This window comes from Ochlerotatus camptorhynchus, unplaced genomic scaffold (assembly GCF_037179485.1).
Source record: "Ochlerotatus camptorhynchus isolate MF236.1 unplaced genomic scaffold, CSIRO-AGI_Acam_v1.1 ptg000840l, whole genome shotgun sequence".
Classification (NCBI taxonomy): domain Eukaryota; kingdom Metazoa; phylum Arthropoda; class Insecta; order Diptera; family Culicidae; genus Ochlerotatus; species Ochlerotatus camptorhynchus.
Genome location: NW_027041300.1, coordinates 696,870 through 721,052, shown reverse-complemented (window position 1 = coordinate 721,052; position 24,183 = coordinate 696,870). Strand labels below are relative to the sequence as shown.

At 39.1% G+C, this 24,183-nt stretch overlaps 2 protein-coding genes across 7 annotated transcripts in view; one reads left to right on the top strand and one right to left on the bottom strand.

Moving 5' to 3' along the window:
* Nucleotides 1-24,183, bottom strand: part of LOC135715273 (band 7 protein AGAP004871) — a 609,777-nt gene that overhangs the window by 88,651 nt on the left and 496,943 nt on the right. The gene's annotated exons all lie outside the window — the stretch shown is intronic.
* Fhos (Formin homology 2 domain containing) overlaps nucleotides 1-24,183 on the top strand; it is a 290,675-nt gene that overhangs the window by 121,676 nt on the left and 144,816 nt on the right. For 2 of the 6 annotated variants that reach the window (XM_065238601.1, XM_065238602.1), the window contains exon 2: nucleotides 13,685-14,015. The exons of the other annotated variants lie outside the window; for them this stretch is intronic. In XM_065238601.1, the coding sequence (XP_065094673.1) occupies nucleotides 13,839-14,015 (177 nt within the window). In that variant the 5' untranslated portion in view covers nucleotides 13,685-13,838. The remainder of the gene's footprint in view (nucleotides 1-13,684; nucleotides 14,016-24,183) is intronic. 6 annotated transcript variants of the gene reach the window in all.

Below are 24,183 nucleotides of genomic sequence, written 5' to 3'. Positions count from 1 at the left end.
GTGTCCGGTAGGTCATCATCATCAGCAGTAGCAGGACTGCTTTCTCCAGTACTCAACGAAAGGATGCCCGCAAGCAACGAGCTGCAACCCACATGACCGTCCAATCACCAAAGAAGGAAGAAGAAGCTGCACCGCTACTTATCGAATTCAGTTGCTCGTGGGTCATATGTGCACGCTTAGAAAAATTCATGTAAATTTAGGTGCTGTGAGAGTGACATATACGAGCGTCATTTTTGACATAAAGTTGAGTCATAACAGACGCGAAATATAGCTTTTCGTCGAACAATGAACTTTTCAGTCTCGGAGCACTTAATATTACATGACATGTTTGTTTACGTCTCATCTTTTATATCAATGATGGATTCCGTCACATGTAAAATTAGTTATTTCTAAGTGTGTGCCAAGCGCGTCACTCTCGTTTCAAACAACATACAGCTCGCCAGCCTTAACCATGTTGAACATCTTAATAGCTCAGAATTACTCAACCATCACGACAAAGCGGTTCTTTTCAGACTCCCATAAATTATTGTTGGTTAAGAGTTAATTTTCATTGAACATTCGCTCGCCTTGCTGCCAGCCACATCACCCCCAAAGCTCTTTAATAATGTATCCAGCAACCAATCGTTTGTGACCGAATACCACCTGATCTTGTAAATTAACCAGAAACACTTCAAATTAAAGTAAGGTTTTCTTCAGGACGGTAGAAAAAAAAAATCTCGCATGTATTTGATTGATCGCGAATATTTCGCGTTGGAAAATTTTAGCAAGAAATTCCTTCAATCAATTTGAGTTTTTTTTATTATTTATTGAATAAACTAAAAATTCTGAGGCATTCCCGTGACGGGAAAAGTGGTTTCCCTAACACAGTCGCCGAATATTGATACCGAGCTCGTAATCGTATGTCAAATCTTCGGTCGTGTATTAGATACAATCTCTTACCTTTTTAAAGCAGAGAAATATGGTAAATTGCTAGATTAAATATAAAAAATAATAGTTTTACCTCATAGGTCTATAAATTTCGAATGGTTTGAGCTAAGCCAGTTTTTTACCAAATGAGTTTAAATTGTGGGATGCTAGTTGGAACCGTTTGAGCACTCTGGGGCTACATTTTCAAACTTTGCATCAGTCTACTGTTCAACCCTTATGTGCGTGATCAACATCGTGTTATTCAAATGCAATTGTTTATAAAGTTCTTAAAAGTAACAAGATGAAGAATAGGTATTCCAAATATATCAAGCCTTGACTGTAAGCAAGTTCCAAGAAATCATACAAATTTTCATATGCGAGTTAACACCTTCACTAAACACGAACATCCTTTCGATCGATTACTTTTACCAAGCTCAAATTACAAATCGCGTAGTTCCTCAATTTCCGTGTTTCTAAATTGCTTGCTGTAATTAAAACATACGGTGAAACCTGCCAGGTCACTCTCATAAGCTACATCATCGATTCCAGCCCGCACACGTTCTTATACCTACCAACGCACATACCTTTGTGCATCGAGAAAGTCGTAAAAGAGCTCTTCAAAATTGAAACAAAAAAATAACGATCACTATTCATTCCCGCGTAATAAAACCTACCGTAGAATCTCCATCTGTGCCCAGGAAAGATAGAGATCAGATCCCATCCTCATCATCATCAACATCGCCACCACCAACACCGTCATCGACCGGTGAGCAGAACTAATGGTCAAATTTAATTTACAACCCAGAATAACTCAATACCTTTGCTGCTGCTGCTGCTGCTACCTTTTCCTTCCATCGCAAGAACTTCAGCTCTCCCATGGTTTTGTTTACTTTTCCTCCTGTTTTTATTGTGCTTCCTGGTTTTTGATCGTCCATTCTTGATTCTTTCTTCTTGGTGGTTGCTGCTACTGATCGGTTGGAATAACCCATTTCCCATATTTCTCGTAGGGGTAAACGTATAGAAAGAAACCTACAATGAAGAAGCAAAAAGCGAACAAACCGAAGTTGACCGACCTTCGAAACAGTAGATTGATACGAGAAAAAAAAAGATCGAGGCGGTAACTAACCCCCCGATGAGATTGTTCTCCTGCACGGACGATCAGACTGATTCAAAATTGAGTCGAGTGGACAAAATTTCGTTAAAAGTGGATTTACTCAAAAGAGAGTTGAATTTTTCGGATAAAAACTGGAAAAACTACTCGAATATGAAACAAATCGATGGCAATTTTACTCAGTCTAAGATTATACCTATAGACTGAATGAATCCTCTATTGGTTTTCCTCATATTCGAGAAGTTTTTCCTGCAAAAACCCTGACAATTTAACTAACTTTTGATAAAATTGAGTTGAATCGACTCAATTTTGCGTTAGTCTGATCGACCGTGTAACGAAGTGGAACATAGTCAAGAGGCGTGTGGAAGAAGAATGAGGTAGCATTAATTTGATCGTTGTTTTCATTCAACATGCTTTGGGCTGAAGGTGCGATTGTGATGTATTGTTCTTTGCTTTCCGGTTCTAAGAAAATCTATAATTTAAGCGATTCTTAAAAGTTGATTTACCGGAGGAAATGGGAGCCAGTCTGCAATTGATTTGTAAATGCATAAATTCCATTTATCATTAGAAGAGCAAGAACCTTGACTGACAAATCTTCTCCTCTGACGTTCACTTCATGTAGAATCGTATCATCACCACCAAGCACCAAAGCGACCAACGTGAGAGGAAATTTGAAAGGTGTTAAAAGGTGAAGGAATGTCAAGAATTTTCAATCGTTCGATTGGCTCCGTCTGATGGCCTTCGTGGGTAGACGGCGCTGCTGCACAGTCATGCTGCAAGCAAGGTGCACCGAAGTGGGTGGCCGGATAGACCGTCTTTGTTCGCCGTGCATTCAAGTACTTCGGACGAAGGTCTTGAAGACGCTTCTTCCGATCGTAAACATAGTGCATTACATTTCTGGGATTTTAGACCGACGGCGGCCCCCAAAATCGGGATTTTGAGGGTACAATCTCAATGGTTCGGATTTCCCCCTATCATCAGAGAGCGCCATAAGTCGACCGGCGGACGTCTTGATGAATCATCACCGCCGCACCGCCGACCGCGTCGATAGCGTCCGACTTTCGATTTCAGGCCTACAGGTCTGAAAATTATTTTGAATTAACACGCACGGGCGGGCGGTGCGGTGTGACCTCTCACTTTGTTTCGGCGAATTGTGAACACAAAAGGCGGGTGGATGATCTCCCTACTACATGTTTAGATTTCCATAAGCTAAGACAATTTGTTGGCATCAAAAGAAGAACCTGTTATAATGTTGATGGATTAGTTAATGATGATAAGAAGAGCTGGATATTTGAATCTTATCTGTGCTTGTGCACCCGGAATACTTTTGACTTCAAATTTTGAAGGTTAAGACTGTTATAATGAACTTCGAATGCATGGCATGGCTTGACATTACTAATAATAAGCTGAGGAAGCTCTTTTCATCAAACCATTAGAATTATAATTTCAAAGGTTGGAAAATTGTAATGGTACTGGGACTACAGTTTTAAACAATTAAGACGGAACATATGTAAGAGCCACACCTGCAAAGATACACAATTTTTAATTTATTTGAAATTAAACTATTAGATCAATCTAGCCCTTACATATGATTGGAATAGCTCCTCACAATGCATTGACCACATACAACATCACCGAATCAAACAAAAACAAACTCCCCAAAAAGCAGGCAAAAATCGAAAGTGTTTTTCCTTTCGTGGGTGGCAAAAACCGGTCGCAACTCTCTCCATATACATTGTAGACTGAAACCAACCACCTCGATAGAGCATTGAGGATGCTCCTGTTTAAACCACCCATCGCATTAATCGCAGTTGAAGGCTACTAACAGCTCAGGAAAAGAAGGCAAAGGCAAACGAGGACGAGCCTCTCGGGCTTTGGGATCCATCCACATCCATATTGATTGGGGGGGGGAGGGGGGTATTGGGTGTATAGAAAATGGAATACACAAAACGATCACGCGCCACACGCACACGCCACTCGACACGATGCCACTGCTGCTGCCACCTCCAAGCTTGGCCGATGAGCGCCACCAAACCATTGTCGCTGCTGACATAATCGTAAATGGAGATTCAATTTCGATTTCGACTGTCGACAGGCGCCCCTGTCTGTCTGTCTGTCAGCCGCGTGAAAATGAGTGTATTTGTGTGTAGTCAGAAAAACAGTCGTAATAATGAACTCTTCGAAATCGAAATTGAGCGAGACAATTTTCAATCGTGAAAACGTGACCCTATTTTCGATATGAGAGTGGTCGGGGAATTTTGTGAAAAGCGATTTGGAGAGCGGCGGCGGGGGAAAATTGGTGGAAATTGGACTCAAAGTATTTTATGTTTATTTTTTTGCTCCGCTTGGAAGAAGATGCAGTTTTTTTTTGAGGATAATAAATTTAATTTGCATTATTAGCGACGATTTTGAGTGGTAGCAGCGTAAGCGGTTTCACGAGTCTTGTTGGTAGTAGATTGTGAATTTTTCAGTTCAACAGTTATCAGCTTGTTGTCACAGGAAAAAAAAAAACACTTTCACCATTATTTTTTCGCTTTCAATTCAAAGGTGAAAGATTTATTGAACAGTTGAGCTGCGTGGCGTACGATTTCTCTGGTTGCAGTTGTCTCTCACTATCAGCACTGTCTCTGGTGGTGCTGTCCAGTGGGACGATTAGTGAATAATTTATAGCTTTGCGAAATGCAGCCAGAAGTAATTTATACCATTCCGATCGACAGTTTTTCACAAACTGTCCTGCTGCAATCGGTAGTACATTTTTTTCAGTTTCCTGAACCGGAGAGCTATTGATAACACAATAAAACGGTGGCACTTCCGACCAATTTGTAGCGGACAATTAATAGTTGATAGATGTTTATGCAATAATTTTACCGGTACCTACATATCTCTTCCTCGCTTGTCTGTTACTGTGAACAGCGGCGTGCGCCACAGACCAATCTGCATATTTCATCATTAATGTTCACGGGAAAAGTTTTATGATGAGAGACCACTAGTGAAGTCCTACTGTTCGCTTTTCACAGTTAACTCCGGACACTCTGGGAAATTTATAAATATGCGTGCGTAGAACTAAATGCCTCCTTTCACAGCTTATTATTAAATTAAAAAAAAAGATGCATAAAACAAACGGCATTATACAAAAATTGTAATCATGAATTTCATACACCTTTTGTAGATGTTGCTTACGAGAGCTGTGTTTTCATGAATTTACGAGAATATATTTATTTTATAAAATTTGCTAATATTATTTTTGTAAACATTATTTGAAATGTCTTCCGACGACTTCATTTCAGAATGCATTCATATCGTGATTCCTTACTAATTCGGTTGATTTGTTCTTAACATGGAGTACGCATTTGCAAGACATAGGTAAAACAAAAAGTTGTCAAGTTGTTTTCATTGCGATGCGAAGTTTTTTAAACTTGCTATAGGAGTGTTTCACAAAAGTGCTTTAAATATTGGATGTTTTGCTTTAAAAACATGTTTTAGAAGTTAAGTTCTCAATATTCCAAAATTACACAATTCTTTTGCAATTATGTACCGCAACGGTCAACTTATGAGGAAATTCACGCCAACTGACAAAACGATTTTATTTTACCCTCTCCGAATTCCATGAATAACTATTCACTAGGGACAATGAACCAAGTTTGTATTGGAATTCAGCAATTTTGACTCTGGCATATTTTTGTAAATGGTTTTTTTTTATATATTTCAATAAAACGTACCACGAAAACGGCTAATCTAATCGAAATGACGCCTGAGCAGTGAATCCAAACACATAAAGCAACCGAGACAAACCGCTTGCTACGACTACCACGACAAACTTTCTTTGCAACACAGCTCGATCGGAGCTAGGACAGGACGCGTCAGCTCAAATGTAGCATCCCTGTTGTAATTTAACGTTTTGTGGCACGTAGTCCCGTCCAGTGTTGCCAAATTTTAGGTTTGTTTCAACAGAAAAAAAAACTTCTTTTATTTTTAAAAATCAAGATGTGTCATCAATAATATTTTCAGATAGAGTAGTGGATTTGCTAACAAGAATAGAGTTGATAAAAGCGTTATTACATTACATAACATTACTACGAAACTCTGTGCATCGAACGGAAGGAGAAATACTGTCAAAATTGTTGTTCTATTAGTGTCAGGATCACAAGAGTGTCGTGAAAGCGTTTAAGCGGAATCCCAATGATTCGGTCAGGGATGTGGCCAAAAAGTTGAATCTGTCCAAGTTTTTCGTTTAGAGAGCAAAGGACCGAGAAGGACGTACAAAGTGCAGAAGGCTCGTGAAAAAAAAAATCGTGACGAACGGCAAAATACGGTGGGCCCGGAAACTGTACACCCCGATGGTGACGAAGCCTCATTGTCTCATCATGGATGATGAGACTTACGTCAAAGCGGACTCCCGGCAGCTTCCGGGGTTACTGTTTACACCGCCCAGCACATGTTTGATGTTCCGGAGGAAGTAAGGAAGCAAAAACTTCCAAAGTTTGCCAAGCAATACATGATTTGACAAGCGATCTGCTCATGTGGCAAACGAAGTGCACCATTCGGAACTACCGGGACTGTAAACGGGGTGATCTACCTCAAGGAGTGTCTACAGAAGCGTCTGCTTCCTCTGTTGTTGTACCAAGCCAACAAGGTCATTTTCGTACCCAAGGACATGAACCCCCCGCGCCAACGCACAGGAACTAAGGCCCATCGAAAAATACTGGGCTAGTATGAAGCATGCACTAAGGGAGCAGAGACGTTCAGCTAAATTTGAAGACATTCAGCGATCTCCGTATGTGTGCTGAGAAAGAAAGTTCAATGAATTTTGTAAATGTTGATCATTGCAAAGTTTCATTAGATTATGTTGTAAAATAGCAAACTTTAGAAGACATTACAAATTTTTGCAAAAATTCAAGGAACTTCGTTGAAGATCAAGTATTTTTAGAAAAACTGAAAACTTGGTAGATATTCTTGAAACTTTGTAGAGCTTCAAAAAACTTAGTAGAAATGCAGGAAACGTCAAAATTGCTTATAGCTGTCCTATACCGTGGAGCCCCGGTAACTGTTTTTAATCTGAGCACTTTTTAGTTTGAACCCCGCTAATCAGCACGCCGTGCAAATTAAAAATTGCTCAAACGTCATTTTGCAGATGGAATGGAGAAAAGCGAAATGGAACGGCGTGAAACGGAATGCAGAATCAAAACATAACTGCAAATAAGGCTAGCAGAAACTCGCTTTTTATGGTCACAGGGTTACTAGATATTCAAATTAAAAATGAATTCCGTTAAGATGAATCGATGTGACATCCTTATTCTGGGAACCACTTTGAATCTTTAAGTGCACAAATATCAGCTTCTACAACACGTGCAACATTCAAATTGTTACTCCACGTTTGCTGCACTGCAGCATACATGAAGTAGCAATTTAAGGTGAAATTGGGCACCGATTTCCAAAATTTGTGCAATTGAAAATTCGAAGTGGAAGTGCAGGTGTAGCCTACGTGGCGGCCATTTGTGGACTTTACAAGGAATCACCTTAAGTGGCGTTCATATTAACGGGGTTTTACGATATATAGAAATTCACGGAAGCGGCCATCTTGAGTCAATTGAGCAGCGATAAATTTAAATATTTGAGCCAAATGGAGAAGGTTATCGTTTGTCATAATGCGGTGCCATTGCCTGTTCCAGATTCAATGCTTTGGATCTGCTCGGGTTTTGAATCGCTTGATGATTGATGATCCTAAATGCAGGTAGGGAAATGTGTTTTTCAGCAGCTGGGAGATCTTTTAATTTACCTAACATGTTCATCATAATATACAAAAACTGGATCAATGGAATCGTCTATTGGTTTTGGAAAAAAGTTTAATTCTGTAGCGGATCGCAAAAGGATCAACTGTAATTTCAAAAAGCTCCTCTGGCAGGTTCCGGAACATTTTCATGTCTGCTGCTGAGTACAGTAGGTATGGGTGAACTATCCAAATTATTAGTAGACTACATTTTCTAAAGGTGATTGAGGCACAATTTTCAACGATGTCAAGTTTAACAGAGGCGATTGAAGCTTGGGGACCGTGCATTTATTACGTAAGATTTTTTTAGGGAATTGCCTATCCCAGCTACCCCTTGTTAAGATATATTTATTAATTATTATTTCTGAAATTCCTTGCCTCCCTTGTAAGAACACGTAAGAAATTGTTTTTTTTTTGTTTAAATCTTACGTAAACGTGCATGGTCTCTTGATAGAGGCTGAAAAATAAAAATAAAAACATATATTAATAAATTATTTTTTCGAGCAACCATTCAGTTCGGCACCACGGTGGTCATCATATGCAAATGTCGTATAAGTCCGGATGTTTCTGTCCGGAACGGAATAATGCGTGGTGTTTATTTGGGACGTCAAATCACAACATGCATTTGGTGCTAATAAATCGAGATCGCTCCAGGCAGCATCAGAAGTTTGCCACCTTCTTTAGCTAAATACAATTGCCTGTGCTCGAAATGGTACTAGAAAAAGCATTACATTTTAACTAGATACCACAAAGTAATTATAATTGCAACATACACTGCACAAATGCATAGAATTCATTAAGGAACGGTAGTCGACGGTAGTTCACAAAACTCCAGGTATTTTTTGCAAAGTTCAGCGTTAGCGTTAGCGTTGTTATGATATACTTCGTAGATTGGATACTAGCGACACTCACGTCTCTTCTGAAATTCTCAGTTAGACTACTTTCAGGAATAATGCTGGGGAGTAAACATTGGTTCCAATCTAAACAAGAGTAACAGAAGCATGACTGTCGCTATTCCCGGCCACGCCCATCTTTACCATAACTAGGGATAGGGAAGGAAATGTTGATGTATTACTTACTTAACGAGAGGCCACCGACTTAGCGACACCCTAAAACTCTAGAAAGAGCTGGAATCAGGGCGTAACAGCTTTTGTGAATAATGACTTTTCTAGATGATTTCTAGAATTTCAAGTGCCTTGAATTTCTATAAATCATCGAAAGGAGTCATTATATACAAGAGCTGTTACATCCTAATTCTAGCTCTATCTAGAACTATACTGCGAAAAAGTGGACTCTTTGTACATGTCTAGGAAGATTCATACAAGTTCAGAGAACATCATTCAATTTCTCGAAACCTCACAAATATTCAGAGATCTTTTTTAAGTTTTGAGCATTTCGTTACATTTAAATATATTAGTATTACTTCAGAACAATCCAAGTTCAGTAAACTTTGTAGAACTTCAAAAAAGAAAATCAACTCAAATTGATGACGTACAGTTCACTTTGTAATGGTGCAGCGAACTTAGTGGCAGTGCGAGAAACTTCATAAAACATAAAAAGTACACGGAGTTCGTAGAAGTTAGCCATATTGACAAGAAGCTCAGAAATTTTTGGAATAGTTCAGATAACTTCTTAGGACTTCCGAGAACTTCGTTAAAAAATGCAGAGATCTTACTATTTCTGAACTTTCTGGAAGGATCTTAAGCTTGCTGACGTTCCTGGAAGTTTAGAAAAAATTCCGTTTCATTTCAGGGACCTACCCAGATGATCAATAATGTGCATGTGTTTGGTCTGCATCAGCAGTTCTTTCGGTCGATGCGTCGTCGACTTTGAAATGCAACCGTTTTGTGATGAATGTGTGAGTGAGTGCTGACCATGCACCTTTCGAAAAATTCATGTAAATTTCTGCGAGATATAGCGCACATAAAATTAACGCTAGATCGCGATATTTCGTGTAAATTTAAGTGCAATATCGCATAAATTAGCAATATTGTATGCAAGCTTGTAAACGATTTCGCTGTTTATGCCAAGTATAGCTCAAAATTAAACGTGTGTGTTGCGTCCATTGCTACAATGGAAGCGCTCTGACCCCCGTTGGCGATACTGCCACTGGAAGCGGATCCCGTTCTGATGGAGAAGGCTTATTCAATAGCGGAAAAGTGTTTATTGTGTTGTACCTTTTGGCTATAGTTTGACAATGTTTTGTATAGTGAAAAATCCGGAGATGAACCAGCGTCTGGCTGAAAATCTCCTTAATAAAGACAACCAACCAACCAACCATAGTGAACAAAAATCATCGCCTCTGTAAAGCTAATTCGAATGAGCCTTACCAAATAAATAATTTAATAAAAAAATATTGAGTACCCAAGACACCTTTGGCTACACCCGGATGTGTTCCGGATACCCCCGGGGAAGTGATCAGTTTTGTACTTGGACCAACACCCATCTCAAATCACATGAAAACTCAAAACCAGGTTCAATATTAGTCTTATCGAGTACTCAAGTCCATTTTGGTCAAACTCGGACATGTCCCGGGTACCCTTGGGAAAGAGGCCAGTTTCTTACTTCGAAGAAAATCTATCATGCAACACCTCAATTCACATGAAAATTCAAAAGCTAGTTAAATGGTTACTATACTCCGGGGAAGTGACCAGTTCTCGATTTGACCCAAAACTCATCATGCGACACCTTAAATTGCATATGAACATTAAACCAGATTCAATGTTGATCATATCTAGGTATGTGTGCGGTATGTTTTTAATTTAAATAAATTTTCTAGCGTTTCTCACCTGCATCATAATCTAATAGGATGTCCTTTGGCAAACTTTGACAAGCTACGTCGTTGCTTAATTTTGCACAGTCTTTAGTGAACAAAACAATCCGGTTATCTGAACAACAAATTGGAAACCTCACAAAGCAATCGGTCTATTAAATATAGATGTTGATGCAACGACTCGGGAGTGGCAGGATGTGGCTTTCAGAGGACCCTATTTTTCGTCAGCGATTCACCAGCACTCAGTTAATTGGTCATCCAACAAACCAACTTAATAATACCGAAATACTTTTGACGGAAATATCACACAACTTTTGTTTGCTTCCAGGAATTAACTACAATTTTTCAACTGATTTTCACTGGCTGAGGTACAACGATCGACTTATCTCTATTTTACAGATTAAAGCTATTTAAATTCTATTTGAAACAAACAGCTGAAGTATGTGTTGGTTTGACCACTAATCAAAATAAACGAAATATCCATTATGGATTAGTAGTTGACTCAATCAGAAACTGGATACTGCAATTTCAAATTAAACCAGGTCCTGAAAAATAAATTATATAGTTTATATAGCATAGCATTTCTAACCAACTCTGAAAATCGTAAACTTCCATATGAAGTAACAAAAAACACTTTGAATGATACAACTCAAGGTGGGAGTAACCGTCAACAATGCTGATGATGGTACAGCCTGCCACACCACCCTAATGTTTTCTCTCTGAGATGACTACGTTGGTCATGACAAGAGGAGCAACACAATAGTTGGGTAAAGATGGATTGCATTATAACACAACATCGCCTGGAAATGCATTCGGCGACGTGGGGCTTCAGGTATTGATAAATGTCACTAGAACTATTCCACAACCGCAGACAGTATATGAGCAAGTCAAACGCGCACTCTTTTTCCTCAAATCCTCTCATCCAGCAATGTATGTGCTAGGTAAAGGAGCGTGAGTTTGACTAGTACTGTCGCATTAATGGCCTTCGTTCAACTTCTGTTCATCATTCATACTGCCGTACTCTAGCATTTCTAACCAACTCTAAGACATTGGACGTCTTAGTACGAGAACTTTATCATTTATCGTTCGAAGTTTAGTTCACTGGAATTATTTTCCCAATAGTCTAAGATGTATTGAGCATTTTAGTTGAGTTGTGAAAGTAGTTGCCTATATTACGTTTCAATTTAAAACAATCTTTTTGTGAACCTGTGGCGCTCGTTCTACTTAAAGGTAATCAATATAACATAAGAAGGACATAAATCTTAAGTTACGAAATACAAGTTAATTAATAAAATATAATGCATAAATGTTCTGTGTACCAGGGAAGTGTCCATTTTCTGACTTGATCCAAAACTTATCAAGCGACACCTTAAATCAGATGAGTATTGAAAACCTAGTTCAATTGAAGTCATATGCCAGGACCAGGCATGGAAAATCATTTAATTTCATTTCGTGCAATCATTTACATTCATTTGCCTCTAACTTTTTGTATCAACAGAATTCCGTAAAATGATTAAGGTATGTTATATTCTTCTTAATTATTTCAATTCCGACCAAATTGATAACGTGCAATAATCAAATTTTCTTGCGATACTTTTTGGCCCATAGCAGATTTTTGACAGGGAACATTCGGAACAAACCCGGTGCAAATGATCATATGTTGGATCCCAAGAGGCGAATGAACCCGTTGGTTTAAAACCTCTATAATAAAAAAAAAAAATGTTGTATGATGGGCTTTGGCCAAGCCGGAAAATTGAATCTGGTCGGTAAATTTCCGGGCAGGCCGAACTAGTGTGGCAGAACTTGTTATTGTTTTTTTATTGAATGCAATTTACATTGATTGAAAAACATGGTGTTTTTTTTGCTCTAGTTCATCATTCGTAAGAGAGACATAATTGAGTTATTGACAGAAGTTGTAGCTAATATCGAAACCTACAAAAGTTTTAATATAATTTCACGGACTTCTATTGATAAACAAAGTAAGAGGCAAATTAATGTAAATTAATGCACGAAATGAATGTAAATCATGCCTGCCCAGAACTACATGGGACTTTCCGGTACTGTTCCAAGTAATTTTAATGTTCTGACAAATGAGCATTTGCACTGGGTTTGCTGAGATTGCTTCCTGGGCCAAAAAGTATCGCACGAAAATTCGAACGCAGACCCACATGCAGTTCAGAAATTATTTTACTTCACTTCTCTAATTGTCGGAATTGAAATTAGTAAGAATCTAAAGAGTCTAATCTCACCATAAATTCACTTTTTTTTTATATTGGATCATTCGTTACTTGTCCGGGATGAGATTTGAACTCGTAACTTTGGTGTGAGAAATTTTGACGTTGACCATAACGCCGTTGCCGTTCCCCCATTGTTGTCTTTAAACAAGTAACCAAATCTAGGAATCCTTACTTCTTCAATAAATTTCAAAGAAATCCACAATATGCAACAACACAGTTCAATAGTCGATAACAAATTTTCTCAGTGCCAAAAAACGGCAGCTGAATCATCATTTACATTACTTTCCCAGCGTTTTGTTTGCAATAGAAATAATGCATGGCATGAACCAGTTTGCAGCGCGATAACGCCACCAGCCCAACTGCTGAGCTGATGCTCTTGCGCGATGGCGTCGGTTGCTGCCGCCGCCGCGGAATCAAGTTTCAAACGTGAACAATTATATCCCATCGATGATTGGTATTGCTCCCCTTGCTCGCAATCTACTCCACTACTACCAGCAAGAGGAAAGCTCTGAGCATGCAAGAGGGAGGAGACATTTTTACCATTTTACTACTATTTTTGGTGTCTGAAATCGAAATTATGAGCCAGAGCTGAGCTAACAAAACATTTGACTACCGAGCATAAATAATGCTATCGGTGCTAATTAACCGAGTAAAGGCCTGAACGACAGGGCGTAATTCTACGGTAATGATTTATCTCATCGTTGTCGTTTAGTTGCTGTTGAGCTCAAACCTGGTAATTTATTGATCACCAATTATACCATCAGAGAAGTTACTGCTGAAGCTGACCGGATCGTTCTTTTCCTGCATCGAAAAACCAATCAAGCAGACCGTAATTACTATTTGGACAGACCAAAGAGCATCTCCTCACAAATTGATTCTTTTACTTGCAGGTCTGTGAAGTCTCGGCAGTGAAAATGTGAAGCCAAATTTGCCTCTTTTATGAAGAAAATAAGAAATCCAAATTCAGTGTGATAATTAACGAAATTGTGTGAGAAGTGCAACGGCGTTTCCGATAAAAAGAGTACGTAAGCATAGTCGGGCATCATGGATCCGGACGACTTGATCACGTTGCGGGTCCAATACCTGGTGGATAGTGATCCTTTCAATAGCTTTGCTATGTATCCGATTCCGTCACGTGCTCCGGCTTTCTCGTTTGCGAGTTCGGCGCCACTGGCGACGCAGCTTGGCGCCCTGTTGCGTCATCTAGGTGCTCCACAACGGGTAAGATATTGCTTTCAAATGGCATTTGGTGGCGGTGGTGGTGTGAGGATTTCATTTCTGAATTCTAAGCTCTGAATTTACGTCAACGACACTTTATTGGAGCACAATTCCATTTTCTGCTGAAGCTTTCACGTAATAATCGCAAAATATGTGTATCGCTTCTGAACCTCATCGATCCATGAATGGATTTCCTTTCCCCGCGTGCCTTATAAAATTGTAAACATCAATCATAAAACGTTTGCCCTAGTTTGAAGAGAGCACTTCCGCTGGCCCACTGCCGCACTCCATTAGCTCACTCACGTGTGTAAGCATCTCTCTAACGTCATCGGTGTTGTTCATAATGGCAAGCAACGCCTAGAGAGAAGGCCCAAAGGAAGAAGACCAGCAGAGGTTAAGGTAATAAATATTTACTACTAAACATCTTCGCCAGCCAGTCGGTCATTCAGTCATTCAGTCAGTCAGTCAGTCAAGCTAGAAAATTGTTTATAATGTCCAAAAAGTGTGCTCGCATTCGCATCCAAGTGCGATTTCTTCCTGCCTTTTTGAAACACGAATGAAACATTTTTATGGAACAAAATAAAGCTATTTGCGCTGCTGCAACGATTCGTTCAAGGAAAAGTGTGGAATGGTTTATGTGCTGGTGTAGCTTCCAAAACTATTAATTAAATCGTGATGATGCTCTGCGCAAGTAAACTCGGCGACTTGACGGATTCGTGCCATTTTGCAAACAATGCACACGCTGGCCGCTACCGAGGTGAATAGGTGGTAGCTTTCAGTTTGTTGGGAAGCTAATGGGGTGGTTCTCGTAGTTGCTGTTCAAGAGGAAGAGACTAGCACACATAGCAGGAAATTGCTCATGGATAATGTTGGGACGTTTTAGCTAGAGTGTTATATGAATACACACAAGGTCGATGAGATCGTCTCAAAAAATTAGTAGTATTCTGTTCTAATATGAGGAAAATTGACGAATATTTTACTCAGTATAGGAGTACAGCTTTCCCCCGAAGAACGCGTTACGCACTGAGTTGCACCCACCACTTTGTCTCGGTGGGTTTTCAACCAAGAGGTCTGATTTTCTGCGAGTGACTAGTTCTCCATTGACCCTACTCACATGCAAAAAAATCAGACCGACTGGTTGAAACCCGACGAGAAAAAGCGGTGGGTACAACTCATAGGGTAACGCGTTCTTCGGGGGATAGCTGTATATTAATAGACTGAGTGAAACCTCTCTAGATTTTCTTCATATTCGAAAAGTTATCTTTGGAAGAAAGCGACAAAAATTACTCAGTCAATGAGTGATCTACGTTTTTGTTTTGCGAATTTGAGTGAACGGAACTCAAATATGAGTCAGATTCCACGGCTTGAATAGATGAATATATAATATAGGTTTAAGTTGAGAAGCTTTTTAAGAAGAATAGTTTATATAAAATTAAAGTTATGTTTGCCATGATTTCAATGCAACAAAATAATCATCTCTTCAACGAACTTTTCTTGGGTACTGGTTGATCTAGTATTGAACATTAATCGGTAGGAAAGGTGGGGTAAAATTACGACCTTAGTTGAAAAAAAAAGTTGTCAAAACTAGAAGCATTGGGAATTAATCTATTTCCATACACAGGATCCCTCATTCAAGGTTCACAGCTTTCTCTTACAAAGCGCTTAGGAGTTTTCAGTTCATTCGTATTTAGAACAAAAAAAAATCAAAAGAGTGTTCAAAACGAACTTTCACCCCGCCATCTACTCATAACTAACTACCCAAGTAACATTGCAATTTTTATGGAGGTTTTAAAGCATGCTACAAGTCTTAATAATGGTCCACAGAACCCTTCAGTGATGGAATTCTCACCAAAATATCATTTTCGCTTGCGATACGTTTTCTCTTGGGAACTTTCCCTCACTAGTTTCACACTCCAATATTTCCTGAGCGAACTTTATGGGATGAGAGAATGAGATATCGCGAACTTTTTTAACTCGAATCACCAACGTGAGGATACGAAAAATATCAGATCATTTTTTCTCTCTATCTCTTTACACCACATTCGTTCTTGAAAATTGCACTGCACATTTCACAAGGGAAAGATTATAGACAGAAAGCTATCCCGAGTAAATCAATACAATCTCTAAAGACTGATAAGTCTGGTACCTGGCTGTCTACTGGCGCCTGTTGTTTAAAGTAGCCGTTATCAGGATGATGTGAACAGTTTTGTGCAACTGATTGATTGGTGCATTGGTTTCTGGCAAAAAAAATGAATGAATCAGCACAAGTGTCAACGCGACATTAACGAGGAACGGGGAGGGTAGTGTAAGATTTTGTGACTAGCAATTTTTATATTAAAACCGTTCCTCAGGATAGGGGGTTGCGGAAGGAGGAGCGCCTAATGTATCCTCATTTTCACGAAATACAGTTAATGCATGGCTCCTCTCATCACTAGTGTTCGTAATATCGTTCCTGTAAGCTCTTATGCAATAATTATATGCAGGGGGATGGTTGGGAATATAGGTGGTGGTGAACTTTTTCACTGTGCTATTACCAGTGCTGTAAATTCTCAAAATCATTTGAACATTTTTGATGAAAATTATAAAAGTAGCTATTCGCTATCAAAGGGGACCTCCTCCGAATGGGTGATATCAGTTGCTTAGTCATTTGACGAAGGCATGGATCATTCTCATTTGAGAAACGCTATATATCATTCGATTGAGTGTAACCTACACACAAACGGAGCTCTGGTCGACATTCCGGCGAAAAAGCTAAGCCAACCCGACACCAACCTGACTTCTATCAAACCCCAACCCGATGTTGACCCGACATTGACCCGACATAAACCCAAAATTGACCCGACATTAACACGACATTGGGTCGACATCGACCTTAAATTAGCCTTACATTGATCCGACATCGGGTCGACTTGTCTGTTCGGGACCATTTTCCTGGATTTCTTCCATACTCCACTGTCGTATATCAAATGATACTGAGTGACTCAATTGACAGTGACAATGAGCTTCGAATGAGAAAGGGGCTCTTCAAATTATGGTCATGTGAGAATTCGTTTACACAATTCTGTGAATGGTTGTAGTGGTTCATCTTCAATCGAATTATATGAAAATTTACAGCACTGGTTACAAGTATCTATTATTAGCTGGTTGCATTGAGAACTAAAACTATAAATAAATCCGGAAAACTTTGAGATTAGGGCGTAATTTCTTTTGTAAACACACACTTAATTATATAATAACCGATTTCTCGTGAATTAAAGTTCAATCTAAAAAAAACTAACAACACAGACAGGTAGAGGAATGATTCATTTGGTATCTTGTTTGGTATAGTATAGTTCGCTAGATTGTGCTTTGATTCGTGAGAAATCGCTGAATGACGTGTTTGTTTACAAAAGCAATTACGCCCAAATCTCAAAGTACTCTGGAAATGGTATTTAATGTGAAGGATGCGAAAAATATCGGAGAACGAGAAGAAAACAAACAGACACTCTCGCGTGATCATCGCCTACCTTTAATCGCTGAAAAAAAAAGAACAAAGCTGAGGGGATATTTGGTTGGTTCGAATCACGAGTACGTGTGAAATGATGTGAGATGGAGAGACGAAAGATCTTTCGCGATACGAAATGAAAATTTCTCTCGCTCTACGCTTTCATGAACTTTTTATCATCTCTCGTTCGCGAACTTTTTGTGAGAAGTTCCTTTGGGATTTATCTCTGCAATGAGCTGTGATAGAACTTTTTTTGAAAATGATTTTTCCAACACTGGAACCCTTATAAAACCGAAATTGTTACTTGGGTAGAGTAAAGTGGGGCAAAAGTTCGTTTCAGGAATGGGGCAACAGTTTGCAAATTTTAAGGCAGTTTTTTAGAAGTTTTGCCATTTCAAATCTTTAAATACCCCATGATGTTGTGGAGTATATAAATAAACCACATTTTAGTGCCCAGACATTTTCGGAACTTGGCGAACGTAATCCACACGTTTTTGTCACATTCTGCTTTATTTATGATGTGGTATGATTCTTCTTTGCATTTAAAGCTTATTGCTAATCGCATATTAGCTTTTTTTGTGTTCTCAACTTAGTATTCTATATAGACTTCCACAGTTATTGATTGAGAGCTTTCGGTGCCTGTACCATTTTTGTATAAGTTTAATTATGTGGCAAGTACAATCATACTCTATTGCCCATGGAAATCGAGAAATTTTCCAACCCGTAAAATTCCTAACCTGGACCGGGAATCGAAACCATCTACCTCCAGGATGGTCTTACTTAATAGCTGAGCCTTCTTTGACTGAGCTAAGGGAAGATTGTTCAGAGTAAATAAATGCGTTTTAGATATTTGTGAGCTTGTGATCTTTTAACGCGTATATTTCATAATTCATAATTTTATAATAATTTAAATGACAGTTGGGGAAATAGCTCCGATGTTGGTCTAAGGATTTAAGAACTGGGCCCATCGATAAAAATGTTCTGTTCTAAAACTTTTCTTAGAACACATTCCTGGCCGAATTTGCATTGAAGGAGCCATCAAACATGGGTTTGGGACACTACTCGATGTTTAGCCCCGCTGACAAGAACTTTTGTCCCACTTTAGGCAATTCTAGTTTCCTGATGACATATATAAAGTCTGATACAATTCAATTACAAGAAAAAATTGGTGCAAATTTTATAATTTATCATCCCAAAACACACTTTTGCCTTTAATTCTTTGAAAACACCACCATTTTTTTGTGATTTTTTGGGGAAAGTCTGGCTCTAAAAGACCTTCCAAACAAAAGCCAAAACGATTAGTTTTATTTTGCACAGGCGTCGAAAACCTCGAAACGAATTTTTGTCCCACTCGAACTTTTGCTCCACTTTGCTCTACAGTTATGCAGGATGGCGACTACCTGAGAAAACCCAGAGAACCTGGAATTATCAGGGAATCCTGAATCCCCTGGAAAAATTTGTAGAGTTTTCACGGAATTCTCAAAACAATCAGGGACATTTTTCTTACCTATGTAGGGTAGAGCGCTACTTCGTCGTAATCGCCCATTTCCGTTCTATCGAGCAGAAATCAAAAATTATATCCATGATTTCAACGTACACAAATCAATATTATATTTGTTTCCATGCATTAGCTCATAAGCTACAACACAAAGCCTATACGAGTGCGTTGTATGAATATTTGAACTCATTGTTCTCAAAACAAAAGAAGCGATCCTAGCAAATCAATTTTTTTCTGTCTTCATTCGTAGAACGAAGAAAAACCTAAAAACGCCAATGGCGTTTCAATGCATTGGAATGGAATTGAAACTCATGGAACGAATTTATTTGTGCGGCATTTACAATCTGTTTAAAGACGTCCCTGCCCGAAGAACCTTATTTAAAGAGTGGAACGCGCATAAATTGGACGACAAAAAAATATCGTTTCTTTCAGTCAAAATTCATATCACAAAAATCGTTCGTTTATTCTTTTGGTTTGCCAAATCCGAACTGCCGTGCCTCCCCGTTAACCCCTTCCATTAAATTTTGCAGAGTGGTCTCATCGACCTTATTCGCCGCTGAACGCCAGTTAGATTTAAACAGCTGCTCGTTTTCCATGGATTTATTAGTTTTTTTGAGATTCCGTTCGATAGGGCGGAGTTCTGGGCTGTTGGGAGGGTTGTGGTCTTTGGGTACCACAACCACGTTGTTCGCATCGTACCACTCGATTGCCTTTTTCCCATAGTGGTAGCTCGCCAAGTCCAGTCAGAACAGCACAGGTCTATTATGTTGCTTTAGGAATGGTAGCAGTCACTTTTCCAGGCACTCCTGGACGTAGATCTCTTGACTGATGGTTCTCGTAGTAATGAAAATGCCGCTTTTTAGACCACACGTGCATATGGCCTGCCAGACGAGACATTTTTTTCAGGAACTTCGATAGTTTGATGGTTTTGAAAATTTCAGCCACCTTCTCTTTTCCTGATGCGGTATAAAACTCCTGTCACGGAAGCTGCTTGAAATCCACCTTCCCATAAGTTTCATCGTCCATGACGACACAGTCGAACTTTGTGAGCAGATTCGTATACAGCTTTCGGGACCGCTGCTCCTTCTTAAACGTCGACAACCCGGCTCGTTTCTTGGCTTGCTGCACAGTAGTATGGGAGATATTGAGCTTGCCAGCGACGTCCCGGATGGACAGGCTAGGATTCCGCTAATATTCCACCGCCACCTTCTTCGTCGTCGCTGCCACGTCTGGATTACGATTGTCGCCGCTTCCAGGCTTTCTAGCAGTCGACAGGCGCTCCCCGAACACTTTTGAAACGTTTGTCACGGTCGATTGGGCCACATCCAGTTATTCTGCCAACTTGGCGTGTGAGAACGTCGGATTCTCTTGCTGCGCGAGCAAAATTTTGACACGCTGCTCCTCTTGCTTTGACGTCATTTTGAAAACTTTAGAGCAAACGGTGAAAACTCATCATAGCAACCATTGTATATACACTCAACTTCCAAATGCAGCATTTCAGGTTTTTTAAATGCATTTTTAACAGAAATACACCAATTTGAAGTTGACCAATTTTTGCGCATTCTAGACTTTATTGCGTGCTCTCAGCTTAGTGTTCTAAATGCACTCCCACAGTTATTGATTGAGAGCTTTCGATGCCAATTACCAATGCATGAATTTGTATATTGTGTGCCTCTATGCCCAGGGAACTCGAGAAAATTTCCAACTCGAAAGATTCCCTCGACCGGACCGGGAATCGTACCTGCCGCCTCCGGCTTGGTAATACCGTTCCTTTACTGACTAGGCTATGGGGTTCCGAACTGGAGTGGTTGTTCAGGATTTTTCAAATAGTATCCTGTTTATCACATGGAAATTATATCGTTGAACGAGGGTTTTCTATAAATTCAGAATGCCTATGCGAGAATTTGAAGGAAGTTGTTGGCGTTCGCAGATAGGTGTACGATGCGATTTGTGAGAAAGGAGACATTGAGAAAGTGGAGATTTGAAAATCTCTGATTTTAAGAGCAAGAAATGTACATTCGTTGTTTGTGGATGATAAGAAGCGTCGAAAGAATGAGGTATTGGCTGGACAACAAGCATCTCTGCAGAAGAGTAAACGGGAAACCGACGTCAAGGCAGTGCAAGCTAAACATGAAAAATCTTGGAGAACGCTTAGCGAGAAAGTCTTCTACATGGCTTAATCATTAGCGGCGCCGGTGATTTAGGCAAATAAAGCCGTTGGTCCTCGGTTCATGAGTTCATGGGTCGATAGGTAGGGTTCAAGTGTGGGAGCTACCTCCCTGGCGTCGTCGGTATCATTGGTGCTCAGTACGAAAAAAAAAAGATCGAAGGAAAACAATTCAAAGAAAAAAATGCTTAATCATTCTTACTGGAACTGATGCTTGTTCTCAACAAATCGCGGTATAATGAAGATGATAGTTTTAAGTGTGTTTTTAAACTGGATTTTTTTTTACAATACCTGGAAAAATCAGGTAAATTAAAAATTGTGAATTAGTCGACAACCTGTTATGAATTTGTTAGGTGAGCAATTATATATATATATATATATATATATATATATATATATATATATATATATATATATATATAGTTTTTCCGTCGATCTTGTTTTCCGTGCTGAGCACCAATGCTACCGACGCCAGGGAGGCAGCTCCCACACCTGGACCCTACCTATCGACCCATCAAACTCATGAACCGGGGACCAACGGCTTTACTTCCCTTCCGAAGGAAGGCGTGATCAGAGATGTTATGCCTCAGAACATTTTTGGAGGCGAACCAGCCCCAGGCTGAAAGCCTCCCTAATAAAGATAAATTAATTAATTAATTGCCTCAGAACACCCCGGCGGCGCCGACTGGGATTGAACCCAGGCCTGCTGGGGTGAGAGGTTATCACGCTTACCACTACACCACCGGGTCCACTCTTGAGCAATTATATCAAACAATTTATTTTAGGAGTATTCAACTCAACTCAACTCAACTCCAATTAAATAGGTATCCTGCGCTCGTTCAGGGGAGAAAGGGCCAATATGATAGAACTTTATGTTGGGTTGCTGGTTGTAAAATTTCTTTCTGTTGACATAGGGCTCCGCGCTAGTCCGTCGTATATCAGCTTTTCTTCGTCATACACTCCTAAAATCGCTCATTTTACGGGTTATCGCAAATGTTTCAGTGTCAATCGTAATTAATCTTGTAAGCAAAGATGTTTTTGCAAAAACATGAGTGAAAACGCTTAGCTATTATAGCTTTAGCACATAGAACGGAAATAGGCGCCATGATACGACGAAATAGTGCGGCTCCCTACCTGATTTTCTTGTTGATTTTCCACCGCCATGGGCCCTTAGTCTGTCTCTGCTGCGATTTACTGCTCGCAGTGCTGAGATTTGTCATTGACTGACTTTCGCGCGATATTGACAAAATTGTTTTTCACATAGTCACTGACAGACTTGATCTTGTCACATTATTGTTATTCAAGCAGTTCAGGACGTAGATACTTGTTCACTTTAACAGCTCCATGTAATTGTTGCTCCAGTCATTTAATTTCGTTACAAATTTAGTTCATACAAAAATCCAAACATGTTCGTCACTGACAGCATTGTAATTGACATGGACTGTTAGCTTAAATGAGTGACCAAAACAGAATTGTCAATATCACCGTGTATTGTTGAGGTTTTGCAGCACTGCCTGCTGGGTTCCAATACGCTTACTTGCAGATTTTTTTCCCACCTCTTCTTAGTGTATGACTACCCTCCTCCACTCACATTCTCGAACTCCTATTGATGTTCTGGCTTTGGATGACATTGAAGATAGAGCTCAGCATTCAAGAGCCAGTTGTGATGCCACTAGGTTTGAATTTTAGAGACAGGGGCATATTTTACTCAATGCAATTTATGTTGCTTTTGCTAACTAATACAAACTGTTACCATGTTGTATTTTAAAAATTTCGGAAAATTTGTTCACTTAATTGTAGTAACTGTAGCAAATAGGAAATCGATGATGAATATCGATCACCGCAGTTAGGCCCTTACACTGAGTCAAAAGAATGCAAGAATTCCATTTGAACTACTTATGAATTTTAGTCACAAGAGACCGGTTTGAATTTTATTGATTTGCCTTATTAAACATAATGTTTAAAAAAAATAATAAAACGGAGCAGACTGGAACCGAAACATGGACTATGAGATTACGCGACTCATGTATTGATCACGTGTCTTTCAACGCTTGAGGAAATGAAATGGTTAATGACGTATAAGATCTACCTCATGTTAGACAAAAATCATTCATTACACACTTAGAAATACCTAATCTTACACGTGACGGAATCCATCTTTGACATAAAGGAAGAGACGTAAACAAACATGTCATGTAAAATTAAGTGCTCTCAGAGTGAAAAGTTCGAAAGTACGTTTCATAGGGCTGAATTTCGCATCTATTATGACTCAATTTTATGTCAAAATTGACGCTCGTATATGTCAGTCTCAGAGAACCTAAATTTACATCCATTTTTCTAAGTGTGTAGTTACGCTTATACATTCATATTTGTCGTTCATAAGTCGAGCCAGGCTGGCCATGTACCCGAGCCTCCACATTTTTAGAAATTTGAATATAAAAACTGGGAACTATGTTTTATTTACATACTGTCGCCATGATAGCAAATGTTAGTCATCCATTTTCTTGTAATTTTTTTTGTATGGAAAATACCGTTCGAACGAAAACGAGACTACGGGTGAGTACATTATTTTAAAATTTTGTGTAGTATGAAAAAACATTGACAGCCATAGCCGTAGCTAAAAGTGCAGGGAGGAGCGACTGTCCCCCTCTAACTCAGCCGCAAAATATATTTGTTTAGAGTTCAAGTATTAAGAAAAAAGTTTAAAATTTAAGTTTAACTATAACTTCTACATTTGTTTGTGTTCCCGAATCATATTGAAGTTAGATTCATTATTTTAGAAAACAATTACAGACTACGAAAATCTTCATGATTCTGGTTTTTCTTGAAGGACTGAGAATTATAATTTAGATCTTAAAATTTTAACATATTTGGTTCTTAAAATTCAATTCATTACTTTAAATTTTTCTCTTCCATGAAACCCCAATGACTCTAAAACTTTTCCAGGAATCTGATAAATTGAAATATTTTCAAAGTTCTTATTAATGAGCTTGTTTTTCAAAAATCTGGCACTTCAAAGATT